Source organism: Ambystoma mexicanum, chromosome 4q (assembly GCF_040938575.1).
Source record: "Ambystoma mexicanum isolate Mex_15411 chromosome 4q, UKY_AmexF1_1, whole genome shotgun sequence".
Classification (NCBI taxonomy): domain Eukaryota; kingdom Metazoa; phylum Chordata; class Amphibia; order Caudata; family Ambystomatidae; genus Ambystoma; species Ambystoma mexicanum.
This window is the reverse complement of record NC_090928.1, coordinates 668,627,382-668,647,898: the sequence shown is the minus strand read 5'-3', so window position 1 is coordinate 668,647,898 and position 20,517 is coordinate 668,627,382. Positions and strand designations below refer to the sequence as shown.

Below are 20,517 nucleotides of genomic sequence, written 5' to 3'. Positions count from 1 at the left end.
CTGGGCGCACAGAATAACAAGAATGCTTAGAACTTGATTACAGGTTGTTGGTAACATAAATAGTAAACAGTAATTACATTATGTATATTCTATACATGTAAGGGTGGAAAGGTAACAAATTATATACAGTAAATACATTATGTACATTTTACATGTAAGAGTGGAGGGGTACGTGTGTCATCAGATCACAATGCTCAGGGTCACCGGTTTCAGAGGTCGTTGCGTCGAAGCCAGGTGGGGGTATGGTGCCTGAAGCTGTTGTAGGGCTGGTCCCTTCTCAGTTCAACTGGTAGGGCGTTCCAGTACAGGGCTACTTGCACAGGGAATCTATTACCTCCTGTTTTTTTTTACTTGGAATCTAGGGGTTTGGAGGCAGAAAGAGTTGGCTGTTCTGGTTGGTCGTGCAGTGGTTTTTCTTATTATTCTATCCCTAAGGTATGGGGGGGCTGCATTGTTCAGACATTTGAATGTTAGTGTGACAATTTTGAAGGTGATCCTATCGCTAATTTTTAGCCAGTTGTATTTTCTCCGCACATTCGAGATGTGCTCTCTACCTGGGAGGTTCAGGGCCGTTCTGAGCGCGTTGTTTTGTAGGATTTGAAGTTTATTGATGATGTATTTATTTGTGCCTGCATAAAGTGCATTGCAGTAATCCAGTTTTGAGAGGATTAGTGCATTGGCTAGTATAATGCAGCTAGCTGGTGAGAGGAAGGGTCTGCATGCTTTAATGAGTTTACCGGTATAGGCTGTGGATGCGGCCAGGCAGTTCACTTGTTTCCTTAGGGACAAAGTGGAGTCCAAATAGAAACCGAGGGTTTTCACCTCTTTGGCGACAGGGATTATATTGCCATTGATGTTGAAGGAGCTGGAATCAAGTTTCTTTAGGTTGTTGGGTGAGCCTAGAATGAGGATCCCTGTTTTTTCGTCATTCAGGCAGAGGCCATGGTTTGCCATCCATGCCTGAATGAGGGTGTAACTTTTGTTTACTAAAGCTGTATCCGTAGTGAAATTGCCTGAAAGGGGGATGAGGATCTGGGTGTCGTCTGCATAATTTGTGTAGATGACACCCAGTCTGTCCAATTTGTCGAATAGAGGTTTAGTAAAGATATTATACATCGCTGGCGAGACACAAGAGTCCTGTGGGACTCCACATGTTGTCTGGATAGGGTCTGCAGAGTCTAAGGTGGAGAAGACTCGCATGCTTCTGTTGTCGAGAAAGGATTGGATCCAGGCTATGGCTTCACTTGAGAAGTGGGCGGCTGACGCTAGGTGTTTGCAGAGTACTGCGTGGTCCACTAGGTCAAAAGCCGCCGACAGATCAAGGAGGAGTAGCATAGCTGTGTTTCCTTTATCGTTGAGCTCGTCAATTTGTGTGTTTTGCCATAGCTTCCATTTGCATAGCACTACTTTCTTTCTTGTTTGCTTTGGCACATTCTTATTGCTCCGGTTATGGATTGAGAACTTGTTCCCAACCCAAGCTTGGTGCTTGGACAAGTCACTGCTGGACTTGTATACCCTCTCATCCAGACCAGTGGTGTAAGCCATTTTGTATGCGTTCAGTCATCTACATACTGTTTTGCCACAGTCAACCATCAGCACTTTTGTTCTTTTCATAGTGCTACAGATAGCATTCCTAGCCCAACTTCTCATTTTGCTGCAGTGCCATTAACCAGTCCAATAATATACCTTAGGAAGTCAGCAGCCCAAGGTAATTTTAGGGAAACCAGACCTATTTGGTCAAACCTTTTTAAGAATAATGATCCGCAGAACTTGGTGTGTTGTTGCAGGTAATGTTCGCCTAATTTCCTTTCATTTGCTTGCATCACTTTTATAATATTTTATTGGAGCACACCGATTGCCATGGTACTAAGTGATTTGTCTTATTTTCTTGGCTGCTGTTACATTCCAACACCAGCCAAAAGATGCAATTGATCTACTGCTGCATTCAAATGTAAGACATGTCCCAACTTTTTCTGTTTTTACAGCCAGAAGATGAACAGGGCAATGCTACAGATGCTGGAGACCCTGGTACAGTTTACCACTGCTTGTCGACAGCTACGCAGTCTCCATTCTGGAAAAGCTCAAAGGATGCACTGGAGGTCTACACAATGCTCTGTGTACCCCAAATGTGCATCCCAGCAACACCAACCACTCTGTCAAACAGACACTGTTCTCAATGTCTCACTGACCCACTGCAGGCTTCTGGCTACTAAAGAGGTATTTTCAGATTAACTTGGCACCTTTATTTTTTTTAGATGTTTATGTTAGACTTAAATGAGCATAAGAACAACCAGCAAAAAGAACAGGCAACCGATAAAGGTGATTTGGTGAGCAGCCAATTGAATTAAAAGCACATGGAACCGAAATCTATTTTTCATATGAAATACAATCTTTGCATGGCTGAATGTTAGTGTTTTGCGGGATCAAGGAAAACTATGTTAGGTTAAATAATATTATGTTAATTACAATTGTGACCACAATGCAATAGTTGAGGTTAGCAAAATTTGTATAGAAAACAGACTAACCAGGCATGTTTCATAATAGTGTAAATTACAAGTAAACCCCACAGTCGGTTCATATATTGTGTACTATGCAACATTTCTATGAGCCAATAAGCCTGCATACTCACCAATGTATATTAAAAATGCATTTTGCATGTTGGTCCATGAGAGAGTACATTCTGCTAATAGATCACTATAAAATAAATTAGGCATTAGCAATTTTTAGTAAAGCTTAACCAGCATTCGATGCACCTTGAAGCTAATAGTAGGGAATAGTCAGCTAGTCATTAAAAATAATATTTGTGTGAGGAGCAAAAGTGGGCACCCACACAACATTTAAATTTTGTTTTTATTTGAGTGTCCTGTCAACATAAGGTCACTTTGCAGAGCTTTGAGCTCAGATCCATAAGGTTTGGACAGAGGATAGTTCTTGTGCCTGACACTTGCGTCCATCGTAGCCTTTGAAGAAGTTACTGCTTCTGTAGGTGTGTGAGGATTCTGGTTTCTGAACATTGGAGACAGTTGGTCCGGCTTTAAAGGGTGTGGTGTTACTGGTGGTGGATAGTTGCTTAGCAAAGCTTTCCTTAAAAGTAGCACCTCTTAGGGCTTCTTTGAAAACTGATCAGTTTGATTGTTCTCTCGGCTCTGAGTCCAGTGCATTGCTGAGTTGTCGGCCAAGTAGTTTGTTAGATTTCCAGTGCTACCGAATTTGGGGTATGTAGCCACATTCATCTTGCTTAATCGGAGCGTAAAACTCATGTGACATTTTGAGTGTTCGCTTCTAGAGGCACGTCTGTCCCTTCTCCCTCTAAAGGTCCTGTAGAAAATGAACAAGATTTAAATGTGATTCTTTGCTCTACCAAACGAGCGTGGAGGTGTTTCAGAGCTAGGTTGGCGTGATGCGTTGTCCTAGGGTTCAAACACAGAATGGCTATGTGACAAAGTGCCTCCCAGGGGCCTCAAAAGTAAACAAAACTCTGCAGAACACCTCAAATAACAACGAGGGGGTCATGTTTGTTGTTTACAAGCCCTGGTGCGTAAACCAAGTCAGTGAACATCAATAAGCCAGGGGAACAGAACACCCGCCTCTGAATGGGCAGCATGAGAGAAAAATAGTAATGAGATCCAAGATGGCAGCCTAAGCTTTTAGAGCCTCTCTTCACTGGACCATGTGACCGGAGCTCAGAGACGGAGAACGCTGGGAAATGCAGAGTCGCCAGTGATTAGTAAACCAATCGAACCATTGAGACCAGGTCACGGTAATCCCGGCTAATGAGGTGATGACTAGAGATGAGAAAAAGTGACACAGAAGAAAGGGAGACACTATACAGATCTGAAAGAGGAAAGCAAGAGCTGTAGAAGCTTGGAGGAGAGCTGGTTCTGAGTGTGTTATGAGGCATAGGCACTCTGATCTTGCCAAAAAGAAATTGTACAATAAGGAGAGACCTGATGCAGCACTCTGGCAAGCACAGTGAAAGTGCTGAAAGACATTGTCCTGACACTGGATTTTGGAGACCGGGTGAAAGTAACGAAGTGTCCAAAAGATATTGTGTGTGAACAAGAGGTCTGATATTTGCATTATGGGAAAAGGAGTCTATTTTCCAAAGACTCACCTGGAGTCTTTATGAAAGAAATGCCATTTTTTGGTGATAATCAAGAAATTCCCTGCTGACTCCTATAGTAAAGAAATTCTAACCTTGAAATAAAGCTTGTACATAGAATCTATATGTATTTGTAAGCTTCCTTTTTTTAGTTCCCCACAGCTGGTTGAATTTGGAGCCTTTCGAGTCTCTAGAGTTCTTTTTAGGAGCTTCACATTAACTACATCACAGTTGTCCAGACTGGAGAGAACCATAGCCTTCTGGGTTGGATCTGATGATTTGTCTGGAAAAAGAGGTAGGACATTTTAGAAACAAAAGCCCGCAAAGGGTGCTCTAGGTGATGGCAGAATAATATGCTGCTAATAAATATCTGGTTTGAACCACACCCCTATATTTCTTGCGTTCTGCGCAAAGGTTCATGCCTCTTATGATATCTGAGACCCATTGCAATGGCAGTGTGTATTTGCGTGAGTCCTGTGGCTATGTTGGACCCCTCCTTTTATAACGTGACCTGGAGGGGGAGGGTCACAGCAGCCATGGCTAGCCAGCCTCCCATGGCTACAAACCAACCCAGAGCTGTGAGCTTTCTAGAGGCAGTGTATGGGTGTTGCTGCAGAAACTCCTAAGTCATTAGGTGCTGTCATGCCAATTCCTGATGAGCCCGCTGTCCATGTACCATCTGGACACAATGTTTATATGCAGATGGAACATTAAGTGATGCCTATGGCCTGCTTTGTATGCTCTGGCAAGTGAAAGAATCCCTCTGCATCAGACATAGACCTATTATTGGAACTCGCGTGGCCTGAAAACCCAGATGTAACAACTTTCTATAGAACATAAACTCTGTATGAGCAGTGAGGGCGATGGGAAGAAAGTGCCAGCCATGCTGCATTAACTAGCAGAGTAGCACCACCAGTACTGGCTGCAGCTGTAGTGAAGGAGGAAGCTCGAGCAAAAGAAAGTGGAACCTGAAGCAATGTGTACGCTACTCAAGAGCTCAACTTAACCAGGTTGCAGAGAGAGAAGCGACAGGGAAAAGCGCAGATACCTGGGAGGCAAAGCCTGTAGGGCAGAAATGGAGGTCCAGCCATCATGGAACCAGCGTGGAGCATGAGAAGCCAGGCCTTATGTATGGAGTCAAAATGGTAATCTGCCATTTTGTTTCATTATCTCGGAATAAGGAGGCCGGCAGTAGAAGGAACAATTTTTCCGCACCCTGATACAAAAGCTACTTGCAGAGGGTTGGCACACATAGCCAGCCTATGCGAAGGAGAGCAAAAGCGGAAGGAGGAAGGGCCTATAGAAGGAACGGGGAAGCAGAAACAGGAGCAGTAGAGCTGGCTGTGACCAGGAGCAGATAGCGAAGAAGCCAGCATCCTGAGGAATACTGGAGGAGGCAGACTGGAGGATTGTAACTGCAGGAGCAACACCTTCCAGGAGGACCAAATAAAGCACCAAATGTGGAGAACCGTGAATTCCATGGAGCAGCTAACCTCACAGCTATCGAGTAACCTGTAGAGCGACCGCAAGAATTGGGCACCTTTAAAGGCTTGGACTCTGGGCCTACCTGTCGTGTGAAAGACACCATATCCCTCCCCAGTGAGAAGGGTACTTTAATCTGTACTAGAGAGAACAAAGGAACAATCCCCAGAGCAGAGGTGACCATGTCCCACTATCCCTCCTGAGTGAGTGAGAACATAAAAAATGGTGTGCTGATGACCCATGCAAATATTGAACACAAGTAGCAATAATGTATCTTGGCATACTGCACCTGGTGTAATTGAGCTCGGAAAAGCTAACTCTAATTTATTGACTCTATCCTTTTTCACCTTGTGCCTGATACCCTGGCTTATTGTACAGACGTAGAAAGAGAATTTTGTGAACTGCCTGTTGCAGATAGATTGAGTAAGATCAAGAGCAACTGGTGTCCCGAATACAGAGATGCCAGTATGTATTCTCTGACTCTGGCACTTTTGTGGCCATAAGTATTCATATTCCAGATTTCTATTCTTGCAGGTTGGCTTTTGTTTCTACATATTCACTCCCATGGATCAATAGTCATTAATCTCCTGAGATTCTGCGATGACTTTGCCAGCAGGGAGGTATTATTGTGTGCCTAAAACCCATGGGATCAGACCTTCTATTCAAGGAATTCTACACCTTTCAATCCATGATAGCTACAAAGATCAGCACTCATCCCAGAGTAGGCAGCGCAAACACCTTCAAGACCAGGTGTATTTCTCCTTTTTTATTTTAAGCTCCTCCCTCTGTGTAAAATGATTTCACTTACAGGGATCTTACCCCCTCAGCAACCTCTGCACTGCAGCAACAATAGGTCATTATCTGGCTACGCATCATCAACATTGTATGTGCCAATGCCTGTCCCACTCCCAACTTTCCTTGGAGTGTACATCCTACACCTAACGCATCACCCTCCACATCGGCCTAGTCAATGCCCAATTTATTTATTTGTAATCGGTTCATAATTGAACATTCACAAAATTACTAAAGTACAAATTCGAATCAATTAACAATTACTTCATATTCCGTACATATAAAAAGACTAAAAACTTAGTTCATTCAAATCTTAATTCATCACATGTACTGAACAGTGCTAGTAGTATTAATAATCAAACCATTTGATTATTACATTGATTAATATATGCAATATTTTAAACATTAAAACCATTTAAAATTCCAACAGCCATTACTAATCATATTTACCTACAGCAATTTCCCTATTTATTTGCAGTTTAATTAATGCTTATTCAAGATTTTTCTTTACCCGAGTCCATACTCTATATAGAGCTATCTATGTGTGTAGAACTACAGTCTGTATTTAGACAATATGTCAAAAATTCAATAGTTTATAAAAACTCACAATCATTAGTCAGATGGCCTAACAGGGTCATAAAGATATGTCCTAACTTAGAGCATTCAGTCATAAGGCGTCTCACCGTTTCAATACACCCTGAGATTTTACACACTCTACAAATGCGATCAGCATTAAGGACATTCTATTGTGCCCTGCGGATGGATCTCACTGGGAGTTGATTTGTACGCATAAGCAGTCTGAAACGCTGTACCTCTGGATCTGGGCAAAGCAATAAATATCTCTGCGGTTTCCTAAAATTATGGAAGACCTGTACCACTTCAAGTGTTCATAATTGTTAATCCAATCCCATTTTTTTAAACGGGTGGGTAAAAGCTTCTTTCAGCCTCAAAAAATGTGAGCAACGGCCAAAATCAGGTTTCCAGTCCAATTAAAAAATTAAAATTAAAAAAAATAAATTATTTTACTATTTTCATGTACTCGTTATTTTTCTCAGGGGTATGCTCAAGACCATAATTAGCTCCCAACTTAATAAGGAGGGGACATACTGGAGAAGTTCTAGATTTCATAAAGCGCTCCCCTCTACGTTTAAGTACCATTGCTTTTAAGGACATTAAGCCTAGTTCTAGCCGTATAAACTCAATAGAGGCTGAAGGAGGTAGCCCAAGAACACATCGCCAGAGAAATCCTTCTAGAACCTGCAACCACTCTAGATTTTGCATTTCCAGGGCATCTAGCCTTTACAATGCTACCGGGCAAAATCATTGCTAGTAGAGTTCAAGAATACCCCATAATGTGAATCCTGCATATTGGTATACAAATTTATGAACCATAAAGGAAATATGTGTAGCTTTACATGATTTACTTGATACAATTTCATGATATCCTTTTTTTAATCAGACATTTCGATCCCCAAGTATTTATAATTATGGGTATACTCAATATGTCCAAGATCACTGATGAGGGGATACAATTTTACTTGACCTCTTTCCTCTCCAATCGACCCTCCCAGGTCCAACTGGGGTCCTTCCTCTCTGACATCTTTTTCTCCACCTGTGGTGTCCCCCAGGGATCAAATCTCTCCCCCTGGCTGTTCAACCAGTACCTGGCACTCCTTGCCCACCGCATCGCCGCTCTCTGCCCCAACATTCAGTGCTATGCGGACGATACCCAGCTCATTTTCAGGCTACCCTCGGCCTCCTCCTCTCCTTCCGTCATCTCTGACTGTCTGTCTGCTATCCAGAAATGGTGTGCCGCCAATGACCTCTGCCTTAATGCCAGTAAGACTGAGATTCTACTCATCGGCACACCCACTCCCTCCTTCCCTGCAGCTCTCTGGCCGGCCTCTTGGCCCTCTTCCTGCTCCTACCTGCACGGCAAAAAACCTCAGGGTTATCTTCGACTCCACACTCTCCTTCTCTCCTCATATATCTGATGTCTCTAAGAAGTCACACTACCAGCTGCACCTCCTCAGAGGTATTCTTCCCTTCCTCTCCTTCCCCCAGAAGCTCACTGTCTCACGAGCCCTGGTTATCTCAAAGCTGGACTACTGTAACAGCCTCTATCTTAATCTGCCTGCCTCCACTCTCCGCCCTCTGCAACTCATCCAGAACAGAACTGCAAGACTTGTCCTTGGCCTCAAGCCCAGGGACCGTATCTCTCCAGGACTGAAGTCTCTACACTGGCTCGGAGTGGCTGTGAGGATAAAGTTCAAAACCCTCTGCATTGTCCACAAGGCCTTCTGGGGCCTAAATACCTTCAACTCTCTCTTCCTAAATATCTTCCTTCCCGAGCCCTTCGCTCATCCGTCTCCAACTCCCTCAGGGTCAGCCGCTTCTCGAAGCAACGAGCTGGGGGTAGATCTCTCTCTGCGGCAGGGGCCTCCCTCTGGAACAGCCTTCCTGCCTCCCTGAAACTTGAGGAGAATCATCTACGGTTCCGGAAGCACCTCAAAACCTTCCTCTTTGCTTCTGCTTTCTCTCTCCCTCTCCCCTGCTAATTCTTTGCTGAATCTGCACCGAATCTGCAACTGGGCCACTCTCGCCGACCTCGGTCCTGGGCCCAGCCACTCTCCACTTGCACTGCCTCCCTGGCAACCCCTGCACTGCGGGACTGTCTCTGTATCCCTACAGCCCCCGTTCCCAGCACTTGTCTGCACTTACCTTGCACTTGCCACCAGCTGGCCCTATTTATTTTATTCTACTTACCTTGTACTGCACTTCCCCCCTCCCCTCCCCTTGCACTTGCGCGATCTGAATGTCACCTGGCCTAGTAGGATCGTTGTCTGTCTTCCCCTGTTCCCCCATCCCTGCCTCATCGCGCCTTGAAACACTTGAAACCCTTGAAACCCTTGTGTATAGGCGCGTTACAAATGCCATATCATATCATATCATACAAGTCGTAACAAGCATGGTTTTTAGTTTTTAGCAGGTTAATAGACAATCCATGTCCTTTGGCATAACTGCCAAGAGTGTTTAACATGCCCTTCATGCCTGAAAATTAATCGTCACATAGGACCAAGTCATCAGCATAGAGCATTGCTGCAGCGATACAATGGCCAATCCTAGGAGGACACTTAGCACTTAAAGACATCAAAGCTGGCAGATCTGCAATATAGAGATTAGGGAGGAGTGCTGCAAGACTACATCCCTGCTTCACCCCTCTACCTATTTAAATGTCAACTGACAATAGGTCGGTATCACGCAACTGAATCTGTGCAGTAGTATCTGTATGTAAGGCCACAAGTATTTGTACCAACCATGTGTCGCAGCCGAGGGCCCGCAACTTCTTCCAGAGCAGCTCGCGGTTTACTTGATCAAATGCATCCCAGAAGTCTATGTAAGTGATGTATACTGAAGGATTATTGTTTTTGCCCGCTCCATGACTGCGTCTAGTAGTCTAATGTTATGAGTGGTACACAACCCTTCGCGAAAACCCAATGCCCAATTAACAGCTAAAAGCCCTCCAAACACATATGATCTGCTTGGTGAATAAAGCTCTTGCTTCCTGTGCTTGACTCAAACTTGACTCACCAACGGTGCTCCAACCACCTTTGTTTAATGTCTAAACCTGTGCTACAAAACAAGCTGAATTAACAAATAGTGGTGAAGCTGTCATGATGGCTGTTACCCACCAGGAAGAGATAGCATGCTCTTTGATAGCATGCTCTTTAGTCTTCATAAACGTATAAATATCACTCCTTCAAATATGTGACCGCATACTCCTCCAGAAGCCCAAATTCATATACCATCATTTCGTATCCATGGAATAATGTCTCAGTGAAAAAGTCGTCCGGTTCTGGTAACTTTTTCCTGGCTACCAAAATGATTTCCCCAAATATTCTAGGAGTGGTATAATTACATTTCTGATGCTTGTGAATCTTCTTAGAATCACATGCTGTGCATAGAGTCCAACATCTAGTGGAAATCGCAGAGTATTGCATCTTCCTTTCGAAGATAGAAAGGGGACGTCGGCATGGGCGTGACTGTAACACTATCCCTAACGTGACGTGCAGTGTACCCAAAATCCCCCACGCATCGAGGTCCCTCAGATTGTTTTTTTTTTCCGCCAACCTAGTTGGTCGCCTATGCGGAGCTCGCAAGAGTTTTATATTGCTAAGTTGCCGTCACGACCTACGGTCGTCTAGTCTCCAGACAGACCATCTCTATGACTGGCGACTGCTTTGTGTGTGACCTGCTGCTGACGCATCTACAACTGCTCAGTAACTGTTCAACTGCTCGACGACTGTCTACTGCATGCCCTCTGCCCTCAGGCCAGGCCCTTGCAGTAGGGAGAGTGGGGCCCTGGGTTTATTCCTCTCTGAGAATGTATTTCCTTTACCCCTCTTTCTCTTCTTGGTCTGGCTGCCGCTACCCTCTGCTATGGGGAGGACTCAATTTAAATTCTGCCCGTCGTGTAACGGAAAGCTTCCTTGGGAGGACACCCATCGCAATACAATTGGTGTCTTTCTCACGACCACGACAAGCGCCCATGCAAGGCCTGTAAGCTTGTTCGACCGAAAACGTTGAAAGACAGGCGGCCTAAATGGTGGGTGGCCTACGCTATGCAGGCCAAAAGCCTTCCCCCTTTGGCGCTGTTGCTTTTGATGATGAGCAATCCGTTGGCAGCCATGGCTCTGAATTGGAAGCAATCAACCTCTTAGCGGAGCCCTCTGGCTCCCAAATGCCAGTCCACCGGCTCCGCTATGGGGAAATCACACCCCGGCAACAAGGGCACCCACGCACCACTTGTACACAAGCACACAACCCCTAAAGCTTCTTCGATGGAGTCGTCAAAGAAGCGCACAATGCCCACAGGTCCGCCAAAGATTTCGGCGGTGCCTTCCGAACCTCGTGGCTCGGCGCCCTCCACACAACCGCCTTCGCGGCATGCGACTGGGCATACCTCTGGAACTGGCGTTCACACTAAAAAACACACCACTCTCGACACACCGTCCAAGGGCGCACACGTGCTTAAGGCCTCGGTGGCGTCGCTGACCACAACCGTGCCTTCAGGCGCATGGAGACCTTCTATACAACCGCCGAAAACATTGCGGCTATCATTTCGGCGGTCACAGAGCACAAGGGCATCGCCTCTCATTGAGGGGAGTATTCTGAGGCCCCCCAGCCTCCCTCTAAGGCCTTATTGGGAAAATCTCCCCCTACTGAGCAGCCTTTTCCTCCTCCAGGCCCTTCTGCCTCTTCTCTATGGGCTAGGGAGAGGTTTGAGCAATACATGGACAAAATGGCCCAGTTGATTGACTTTTCAGACTGTTACATTACTCCCAAAAGACCCAGCGAAGAGGACTCTTGCCCCATGCCTTACAAATTGCAGAAATTACCCATCTTTGCACAGGGACACCAGGAAGGTATCTTGGAGGTCCCAGATGACCCAACACAGGAGGATTCTTATGAAGACCTTAATCCTTTTGGGAGCAAGATCAGGCAGAGGATCAGGGCCCTTGGCTATAACCAATGCATACCTCTGACCCAGAAGCCATCTGCGTAGATCCCCCTTCTTCTCCTCCACAGAGGGATATGTCACCTCTTGACGGCCAGATGCTGTTTAATGCCATTTTATAAAGAGCAGCTGATCATTTTCAAATTGTAACGCATGAAGCTACTCTCGACTCAGACTTCGTGGAGGATATCCTCAAAGAGAAGGCACCGACTAGTCAACCCATTCCCTTACTAAACTCTATAAAGAGGCACCTGGCCCCTTCCTTGCTGTCCCCATCCCTCACATGGGTGTCAACCCGGCCCCGAAATGATTCTGCCCATCCCCTTCCGACCCCCTCTACATCAGTGGTCATGCTACACCGGACTTGTTGGTGGTTACTACCACTCGGAAGAGGGCAGGGGTTCGACTGTCCTCGGCGGGAGCCCCCCCCCCGGACAAAGACTGTAAGAAGCTTTATACCCTGGATAAGCGGGTTACCGCCTCTGGCTTACTCCGCAAGGATCGCAAATAACACCACTCTTCTGGCAAGTTATAGTGATGTCCAATGGGGCCTAGTTCAGGATGGTCTTCAAGATAGTCCAGAGCCCACCCGATCACGCCTACTGGCGGTCGTGGCTGAAGGAAGACAAGTTTCAGATAACATAATGAAGAACACGCTGGACTCGGCTGAGACCACTGGACGCACCCTAGCCCAGGGGACCTTCCTTAAGACACACTTGCTGGAAAACTCTGGCTTTAAACCCGAAACCCAAGCCTCTCTAATCAACAAGTCAGTGGAGGACTCCAATCTTTTTGGGAATTCGGTTGATGACGCCCTAGAGACGGCAAAGAAAAAACATGAAACACCAAAGTCGCTTAACCAGGTCACGGCTAAACCCTTCCACCAGCGTGGAGGCTCTAACTCATGCCGGTCCTTTTGTGGCCAATCTTTTTCCCGCTCTCCCCAAGGACAATACAGCCCAGGGAATACCCCCTGGTCCTCCAGCCAGGGCTCATCTGGTAGCCACCAATACCAACAAAGAGGCCCCTGTAGGGGCAAAGGTAGAGGCAGAAACTCTACTCCTAGGTGCTCCCCGGCCTCCACCTCAAAGTGACTCACCGGTTCAGGAACCCGCTACCCTATGCTTCCCCCGGTCGGGGGTAGCTTGTCATCATTCATCCACACCTGCGAGGGGATCCCATCAGACTGTTGCCCACGGGTACTGTATTGAGTTTCTCCGGCCACCTCGATTGTTTTGTTTATTTTTTGTTTGTTTTTTTGCATTTATATAGCGCTACAAACCCTCAGGCATCTGAGCGTTGATTACCCATTACTGATTATTCAAAAATGTATTGTAGGTCAAATGCTATCCTATCTGAAGGAAGCCATCGTCTTGAAAGACAAAGCAAGGTCACTCAGATCAGATAATTCTAATCTACTTAATGTCCCCCTGCATAAGACCAACAAGACAAGACAGGGTTCATTTGAAGTAGCAGCCCCAACCGCTTGGAACACCCTTCCAACTTCACTAAGAACACTAGCTTCAACAGAACTCTTCAAGAAGAAGCTGATGACCTTGACCTTGCTCTTCACCCAGAGATATTCCGGCTAGGTAACATTCTGCGCTGCTCTGTGTTATAGTTTTGTTTTGTGTCTATCAGTTATTGCCCATCAGCCTCCGGGTACCAGGTGCGCATTATAAATTCTATAACATAACATACCCACGGTGTGTGGTGCTCATTTATCGAGCTCGAAAGGATGAAAGGCTGAGTTTGGCCCTGCCGGGATTCGCACCTGCGTCGGCAGGCTCTGTACGGATGTCAAAGCGAGTGCTCTACTCGCTGTGCTCTACTCGCTGTGCTATCTGACCGATTACACCCATCGAGAAGCAGGCGGCCTGTCGCAAGAACACCTGCGCATCCTGCTGGAAGAAGTTCAGGTCCTGCTGGAAAAGGGCACCATAGAAGTCGTCCCCATTCTCCAGGTAAACAAGGGTATTTATTCAGTGTACTACTTTGTACCCAAAGGAACTCACCATGTGCCCTGTTCGAGACATGCGCCCGGGGCGAACAAGTATATCAAACCTCAAAAGTTCAGGATGACACTGCAGGAGGTAATCCCACTGCTCCAGCAGGAGGATTACGTGGCCACATTGGACATGAAAGATGCATACTTTCATATTTCAATGTTGCCAGCACACAGAAAGTACCTCGGGTTCATGATAGAGGACACCCACTATCAGTTCAAGGTTCTCCCCTTCGGCATTGCCTCAGCACCACGGGTATTCACAAAGGTACTGGTGGTAGTAGCTGCTCACCTGCGCAGGCAGTCCATCCCAGTCTATCCTTACCTCGACGACTGGCTCATAACAGAGGATTTGTACGGAACATGCCAAACAAATACCCAGAAGACAGTAGATTTCCTCTTCAACCTAGGTTTCTCTATCAACAAGAAAAAATCCAGTCTAGAACCCAATCAAGACAAACAGTTTCTGGGGGCTCTAATCCGGACCGAAGACGGCCCTGTCTTTGCTGCCAACGAGAGGGTTCAAAACATGCTGTTCCAGATCTCTCACTATGTAGCTAGTCACCAGGTGACCATACGCAAAGCCATGCGACTGTTGGGGATGATGGCTTCCTATGTCTACATAGTTCCTCACGCTCGTCTGCACATGCGCACCATGCAAGAGTGGCTCTTGAGCCAATGGTGTCAGGCCAGCGGGACGATCTAGTGGTTGTCTCGGTAGCCCTCGTTCAGTCTCTGCAGTGGTGGTCAAGGGAAATCCTTCTGCAGTGGAAAATCTTCACCACCCCCGCAGTAGAAGCCACTCTCACCACAGACTCGTCTCTGACGGGGTGGGGGGGTCACCTCCTTCAACAGACAGCGCACGGCGTGTGGTCCCCAGCGGTAGCATCCAATCACATCAACCTGTTGAAACTACTAGCAGTGTCCAAGGCCCTGAAGGCCTTCCAGACACACCTCCAGGAGAAGACAGTCCTAGTTCTCACAGACAGTACTACGACCATGTATTACCCAAAGAAACAAGGGGGCACTCACTCTCTAGGGCTGTCCAAACTGTCCCAGAACATATGGAAGTGGACTCTCAAACACAACATGTTCCTCCTTTCACAACATATTCCAGGGGAACTCAATCTTCTGGCGGACGTACTCAGCAGAGACTTCCCCCTACCCGTAGAGCACGAAGGAAGACATTGTACTCAATGTCTTCGCAGAATGAGGCTTCCCAGAGATCAATTTATTTGCCACTCTGGAGAACGCCCAATGCCCAGATTACGCCTCCAGGTACCGGTCTGTAGGCCCGACAGCCTTGGTTCTCCCATCTCATGACAATGTCAGTCTCCCCTCCCAGGAAGCTGCTGTGCCCGTACAGCATGCTGTCTCAAGACCAGGGGGAAACATTACATCCATACCCTCAAACTCTCAATTTAGCACCCTGGCTCCTGAGGTCATAGAGTTCGGACACCTCCAGCTCCCTCAAAGATGCATGGACAAAACTCAGAGAGGCATGGAAACCTAACATCAGGCATTGCTACTCCAGCAAATGGAAGCGCTTTGTCATCTGGTGTAATGGCAAAGGCATCAATCCTATGAAATGCTCACCTAAAGATACCCTCTACCTAACTCACCTGTTAGATTCAGGACTGGTTTTCAATTCAAGTCCACTTAGCCCCGCTTTTGGCATACATCACGTCCCAGAGCAAGGTTTCATGGTGGAAAATTCCTGCAATCAAAGCCTTTATGAAAGGGGTAATGAGACTTAATCCCCCTATTTCCAACCCAGCTCCCGGGTGAGACCTGAATGTTGTTCTTACCAGACTAATGGGACCTCCCTTTGAACCCATGCACAAGGCTAGCCTTAAAACACTCGCCTACAAGACCGCCTTTATGGTGGCTATCACCTCTATAAGGAGAGTTAGTGAACTGCAGGCCCTTTCAGTTCAGGACCCATTCGTCATGATTCACAAAGACCAAGTGGTTTTCCGCACACACCCTCGCTTTGCGGACAGATTTATCTCAAAGTTCCATGTAAACCAGTCCATAGAACTACCCACCTTTTTCCAGAACCCCTCTAACGTGGCGGAAAGAAGCCTCCACACACTGGATGTAAGGAGAGTGGTTATCTACTATCTGGAAAACACAAAGCCACTAAGGAAAACAAACCAATTCTTTTTTTCAGTGGCAGCTGGTAGAGAAGGGGCACCCTGTCTCTAAATCAGCTATTTCTAAGTGGACCGTAAACTGCATCACACTGTGTTTCTCTCTTGCCAAGAGAGATCTACCCTTCACGCTTAGAGCACATTCTACTCGGGGCACAGGGGCTACCATAGCATTCATTGCAAATGTTCCTCTAGATTCCATTTGCAAAGCAGCAACCTGGAGATCTTTCCTTCACACATCCCACCACCATCTCTAGTCTATGCACAGCATGTTATTCTAAGCAGATTCACAAGCATCAGAAGACATGTATTACTCACTGTAATAGCATTTCTGATGATTGTATCTGCTTAGATTCACATGCGTCCACCCTTCCTCCTCTCCTGGAGTAGAAGGAACATAGACCTCTTACACTTTCTCTCTTCTGTACTCGCTCACACTGACTATAAGGCTCCCCCACGGCAGAAAAAACACAACCAGATGGACCTCGGCGCATGAAGGATTTTGGGTACACTACACGTCACGTTAGGGATAGTGTTACAGTGACGCCCATGTCGACGTCCCCTTTCGATCTTCGAAAGAAAGATGCAATACTCTGCAATTTCCACTAGATGTCGGACTATATGCACAGCATGTGAATCTTAGCAAATACAATCATCAGAAATGCTATTACAATGAGTAATGCATGTCATTATTACCTCCAATCCTAGAATATTTGGGGAAAGTGCTTGATAGCCTGGAGGGTGCATCATTAATGCGTTTTTTTTTTTTAAATGTCGCCAACCTGATGACTTTTTTCATGGCGACATTATTACCTGATACCATCATTTCTGGGCTGTACTGGAATCTGGGTTATCGGACCATTTCCACAAGAAAATCATGAACCTACCCCTAATGACTCAAGAACTGGCGCAAACAACTCTTAATTGATGATATCAGTTTTTGGGTAGACACGCCAACCAACAAACATAGATGATGATTCTGTTTCCCCAAGTATGTGGATTTTAGTGAAACCAAAACCTTTGAATCACTGCGGGTCCATTGTTAGGTTCTTAATCGTTTTTAGAATGGTGTAAAATCTCAACCATGTTCCAAGGTTCAATTGAAAGAGGCAAGTGACCAAGGCAAAGGTAATTTACTCATGGCTGAAAGATCATTTTAATCGGGACATTTTAGATCAAACTTAATTGAAATCGTAGAAGCTGTGGAGATTATGTTTCAGTGATGGCAGGTAACAAAGCAATATGTGTGGTGGAGGAACGATTTGGTGGATGGGATGTATACTAAAATTCAGTAAGAACTGACTCCGTAGAGTGAGAACATGCATTATAGATCGTCATTAAGAAAATTAGGTGTGATATGATGAGCTGGGAAGTGAAGATTTAGAGCTTTATGTGCTTAGATTTTGATTAAAGCTATGAGTTTGTCATGATAAGTGAGGAGGATGTGCAGTCCAACATATTTCTATTTCTTAAGGTGGGGGTGGGGGTGTGGGATTGAGCAAAGTTTCAGCTAGGCCCAGAGAAAGTCTGTAAAATTGTATTTATGTAGAAACACTTCTGGATGGCCAGCTGAGCGCCACAGAGGGAGAGGAGCAGAGCGAACGGAGCAATGGGATGGTGGGCATTTTTGATGGAAAGCTAGAAATACACATCAAAGAACTATAGGTGGAGAAGAACCGCTGTGTTGGGTTTTCATCACTGATGCTTGATTTGATTAATAACTGTTAGATTATATACAAGGGATTTTCCCCTCCTCATTTTTGAATTTTCATCTGATGGGCTTTTATTCTTTGTAAAATTTGTAGACAGATGCCAGCACTTAGAGTTTATTCATGTGGACAGAAAAAAGGGTGATTTCATGGTTAAATGTTTAACAAGCTCTACTTTTATTTGTATCTGCTTGTAGTGCCAATAAGCATGCACCAAAAGCCTTGTTCCCTTCTGTACCAAGTGTTTCCTTTATCAGCTTTCCTGTTAAGTGTTCTTCTCTTTGGGTGCAGTGTAGCTGTTGACAAGCTAGTCGTATGTAGAGAGCATGTTTGTGATCTTGTGCAGAAGAAATGTGACTTAGAAGTTTGGGCTGGCTTGCGCTGGCCCTTTTGGAGCAGGACCAAACTGGATTTTCATGTTCCTTTTCTGTAATGGCTGGTTGAAAAACGATGGGCTGGTGTGTGTTGGCCATTAGCAATGCCAGTAGTTGCAATGCATTCAAAGTCTTCCATGCATCACTCTTCAGTTTGGCTATGTTAAGTGCTCCTGAGGCTACGGATGCCTGATGCACATTCTTTTACCCTAGCCTCTCTTTAGGAAAGAACGTTCACTGCGTTCCAATGGTATATACTGCCCTGAAAAGTATAAGGAAAGACATGCATTCTAAAGCCCAGGCATCTCCCTAGCCAAGCCTTATCATATATCGGAGGACATTACGGCTTAACATAGCATCTGAAGGGAAGAGAAAGATCACCTTATAGGATGGATATGTTCTTATTTAAAAATGTTTTCACATTGACTTTGTATTAAAGGGAAAAAGTCCGAAGAAATATAAAGTATTTCCAAAAAAGCCTAATCTGGATAAGCAAGAGGTGGAGATTTGGAACAAAATGACTGTTGAAGATCTTGCCAGGGCTATGGATAAAGACATTGGTGAGTATATGTGTGAATACCAAACGTACTAAATCTTTGTAAAGATGTTCCTTATTCTTAGTGAGGTTATCAGTATGGTTGTTAAGGTCCTTTCTTTAGTTTATGTCGTGGGTGGTTTCTTTAAAATGGTTGTTATCTTATTGTTTTTAACTTATCAATTGGTGGCACCTGTACTCGGTTCTTCCACAAGTACTAGAGAAACATCGAGGAGTGGCATCTGAGGGTGTAAATATGGAAACTGAATGGGGCCTTTGGCTTGCTCGAACAGATGGTACATGCAGTGGTGTAAATTGTAGAATGTTCACGTCCAACCAAGAAAATAAGTGACGTGTTACAACAGCAGGGGTGAATGGATTTTTTTTTCTGACAGATACAGTAGGACACTCTGACACAGGTATGCAATCTGCTTACAGTAATGGTCACCCCCTGCACTGTTTCAGTTTAACCGCTCTGCGCCCCATAGCTATGTATTGTAACTTTCCTACAGAGCACTCTTAATTTCAGTGCCAATATCACTGCGACCTTGTTTGCCACGGCCATCTTGTTTCATTGGACCATCACACGCGGGCAAATTAACGTTGATTGCTCCGGTGACACAAACCAGAACAAATATCCATGCTGGTGACACCAGCGTATTCTGAACGTATTTATACAATCGGGTGTCGCCATGGAAAGGCAGCTTTCCCCTGCAACGCATAGCAACGCAGCCTTTAATCGTTTTGTTTTTAATGAAATCATTTCTCAAATAAAGAAAGCAGTTGACACATTAAGTATTTGCATTGACATGCAGTTGTAGAAATGCACCACTGTATAAATGCTGCCATTCAATATCGGTAACACAGGACAGTTGTTATTCTGCACAGGTAAAAAAACATGATATCATTTTTATATCATTGTTTCTGGTTTCCAAACACGTTGCTGTGAATAACGAAGCCTAATGGAAAATAATCTGTGTCGTCTTGGTGGCAACGGGTCTGAATGAGTCCAAGGCGTTTCACATTCCAGATGTGGCTCTTCTTGGTATGCTTTGTGGCATTTTAAAGCAAGATCAAAATGAAGTTATTTGCAAAACGGTGGTACGAGAACACATCGTCAGTTTTTAATCGACTCTCTAATGGCAGGGTTTGATGCAGGGGAGTTGCTAGGTCTGGAAAAGACCCGGGGCTAAGCTGATGTCGGAACTGTTGGGACTGGGGGCTAGCTAGTCTTTTGGCTGTAGCTCCTGAGATTCTATCCGGGACTACAACCAAAAGATCAGGGGCTATAGCCTCTTTAGCCCCCCCCCCTAGCAACGCCCCTGGTTTGATGTATTTTTACATTGGTTCCATCTAATATTGGTCAATTCTTCAGGTGCATTTCAAGGATGAATGTGTATTGTGTTGTTGTAAATCAGTTGAATGCGCAGGCAAACAGGCGATAGTGGGTCTAGCATTGTCATGGTGAGCAGTTGGCCATTCGGAATGATTGACACGAAAGGGTTCCTGAAGAATCCATCGATTGCTAAAGTTTGTCTGTGACACATGCATGACTGTCGGGAGACAATAACATGTTTTAATAATCCCAGTATTGGCAATTAACTGCATATAAAAAGTAGAACTTCAAATAAAGGTTTTCAATGGAACCAACACCTCTGGCGTCCAATGAATTGCACCCATAAGCACACGCCACTTTGTCATTCTATTTTGAGTAGGTGCTGGACAACATGCACCATGACAGCAGTTAGCCCATGCAACCTCGCCTTGTCACTACCTCCCTTGCCTGTAAAAATCTGCCTTCAATCACATTTTTCCACCATTCATTAGTATGATCACGCCATGAATTT

General features: G+C 45.3%; 1 protein-coding gene across 6 annotated transcripts in view; it reads left to right on the top strand.

The window, feature by feature from the left end:
• The window catches only part of MTIF2 (mitochondrial translational initiation factor 2), an 857,581-nt gene that overhangs the window by 86,756 nt on the left and 750,308 nt on the right, over positions 1-20,517 (top strand). For all 6 annotated transcript variants that reach the window (XM_069608244.1, XM_069608249.1, XM_069608245.1 and 3 more), the window contains exons 3-4: positions 1,986-2,217; positions 18,575-18,695. In XM_069608244.1, the coding sequence (XP_069464345.1) occupies positions 1,993-2,217; positions 18,575-18,695 (346 nt within the window). In that variant the 5' untranslated portion in view covers positions 1,986-1,992. The remainder of the gene's footprint in view (positions 1-1,985; positions 2,218-18,574; positions 18,696-20,517) is intronic.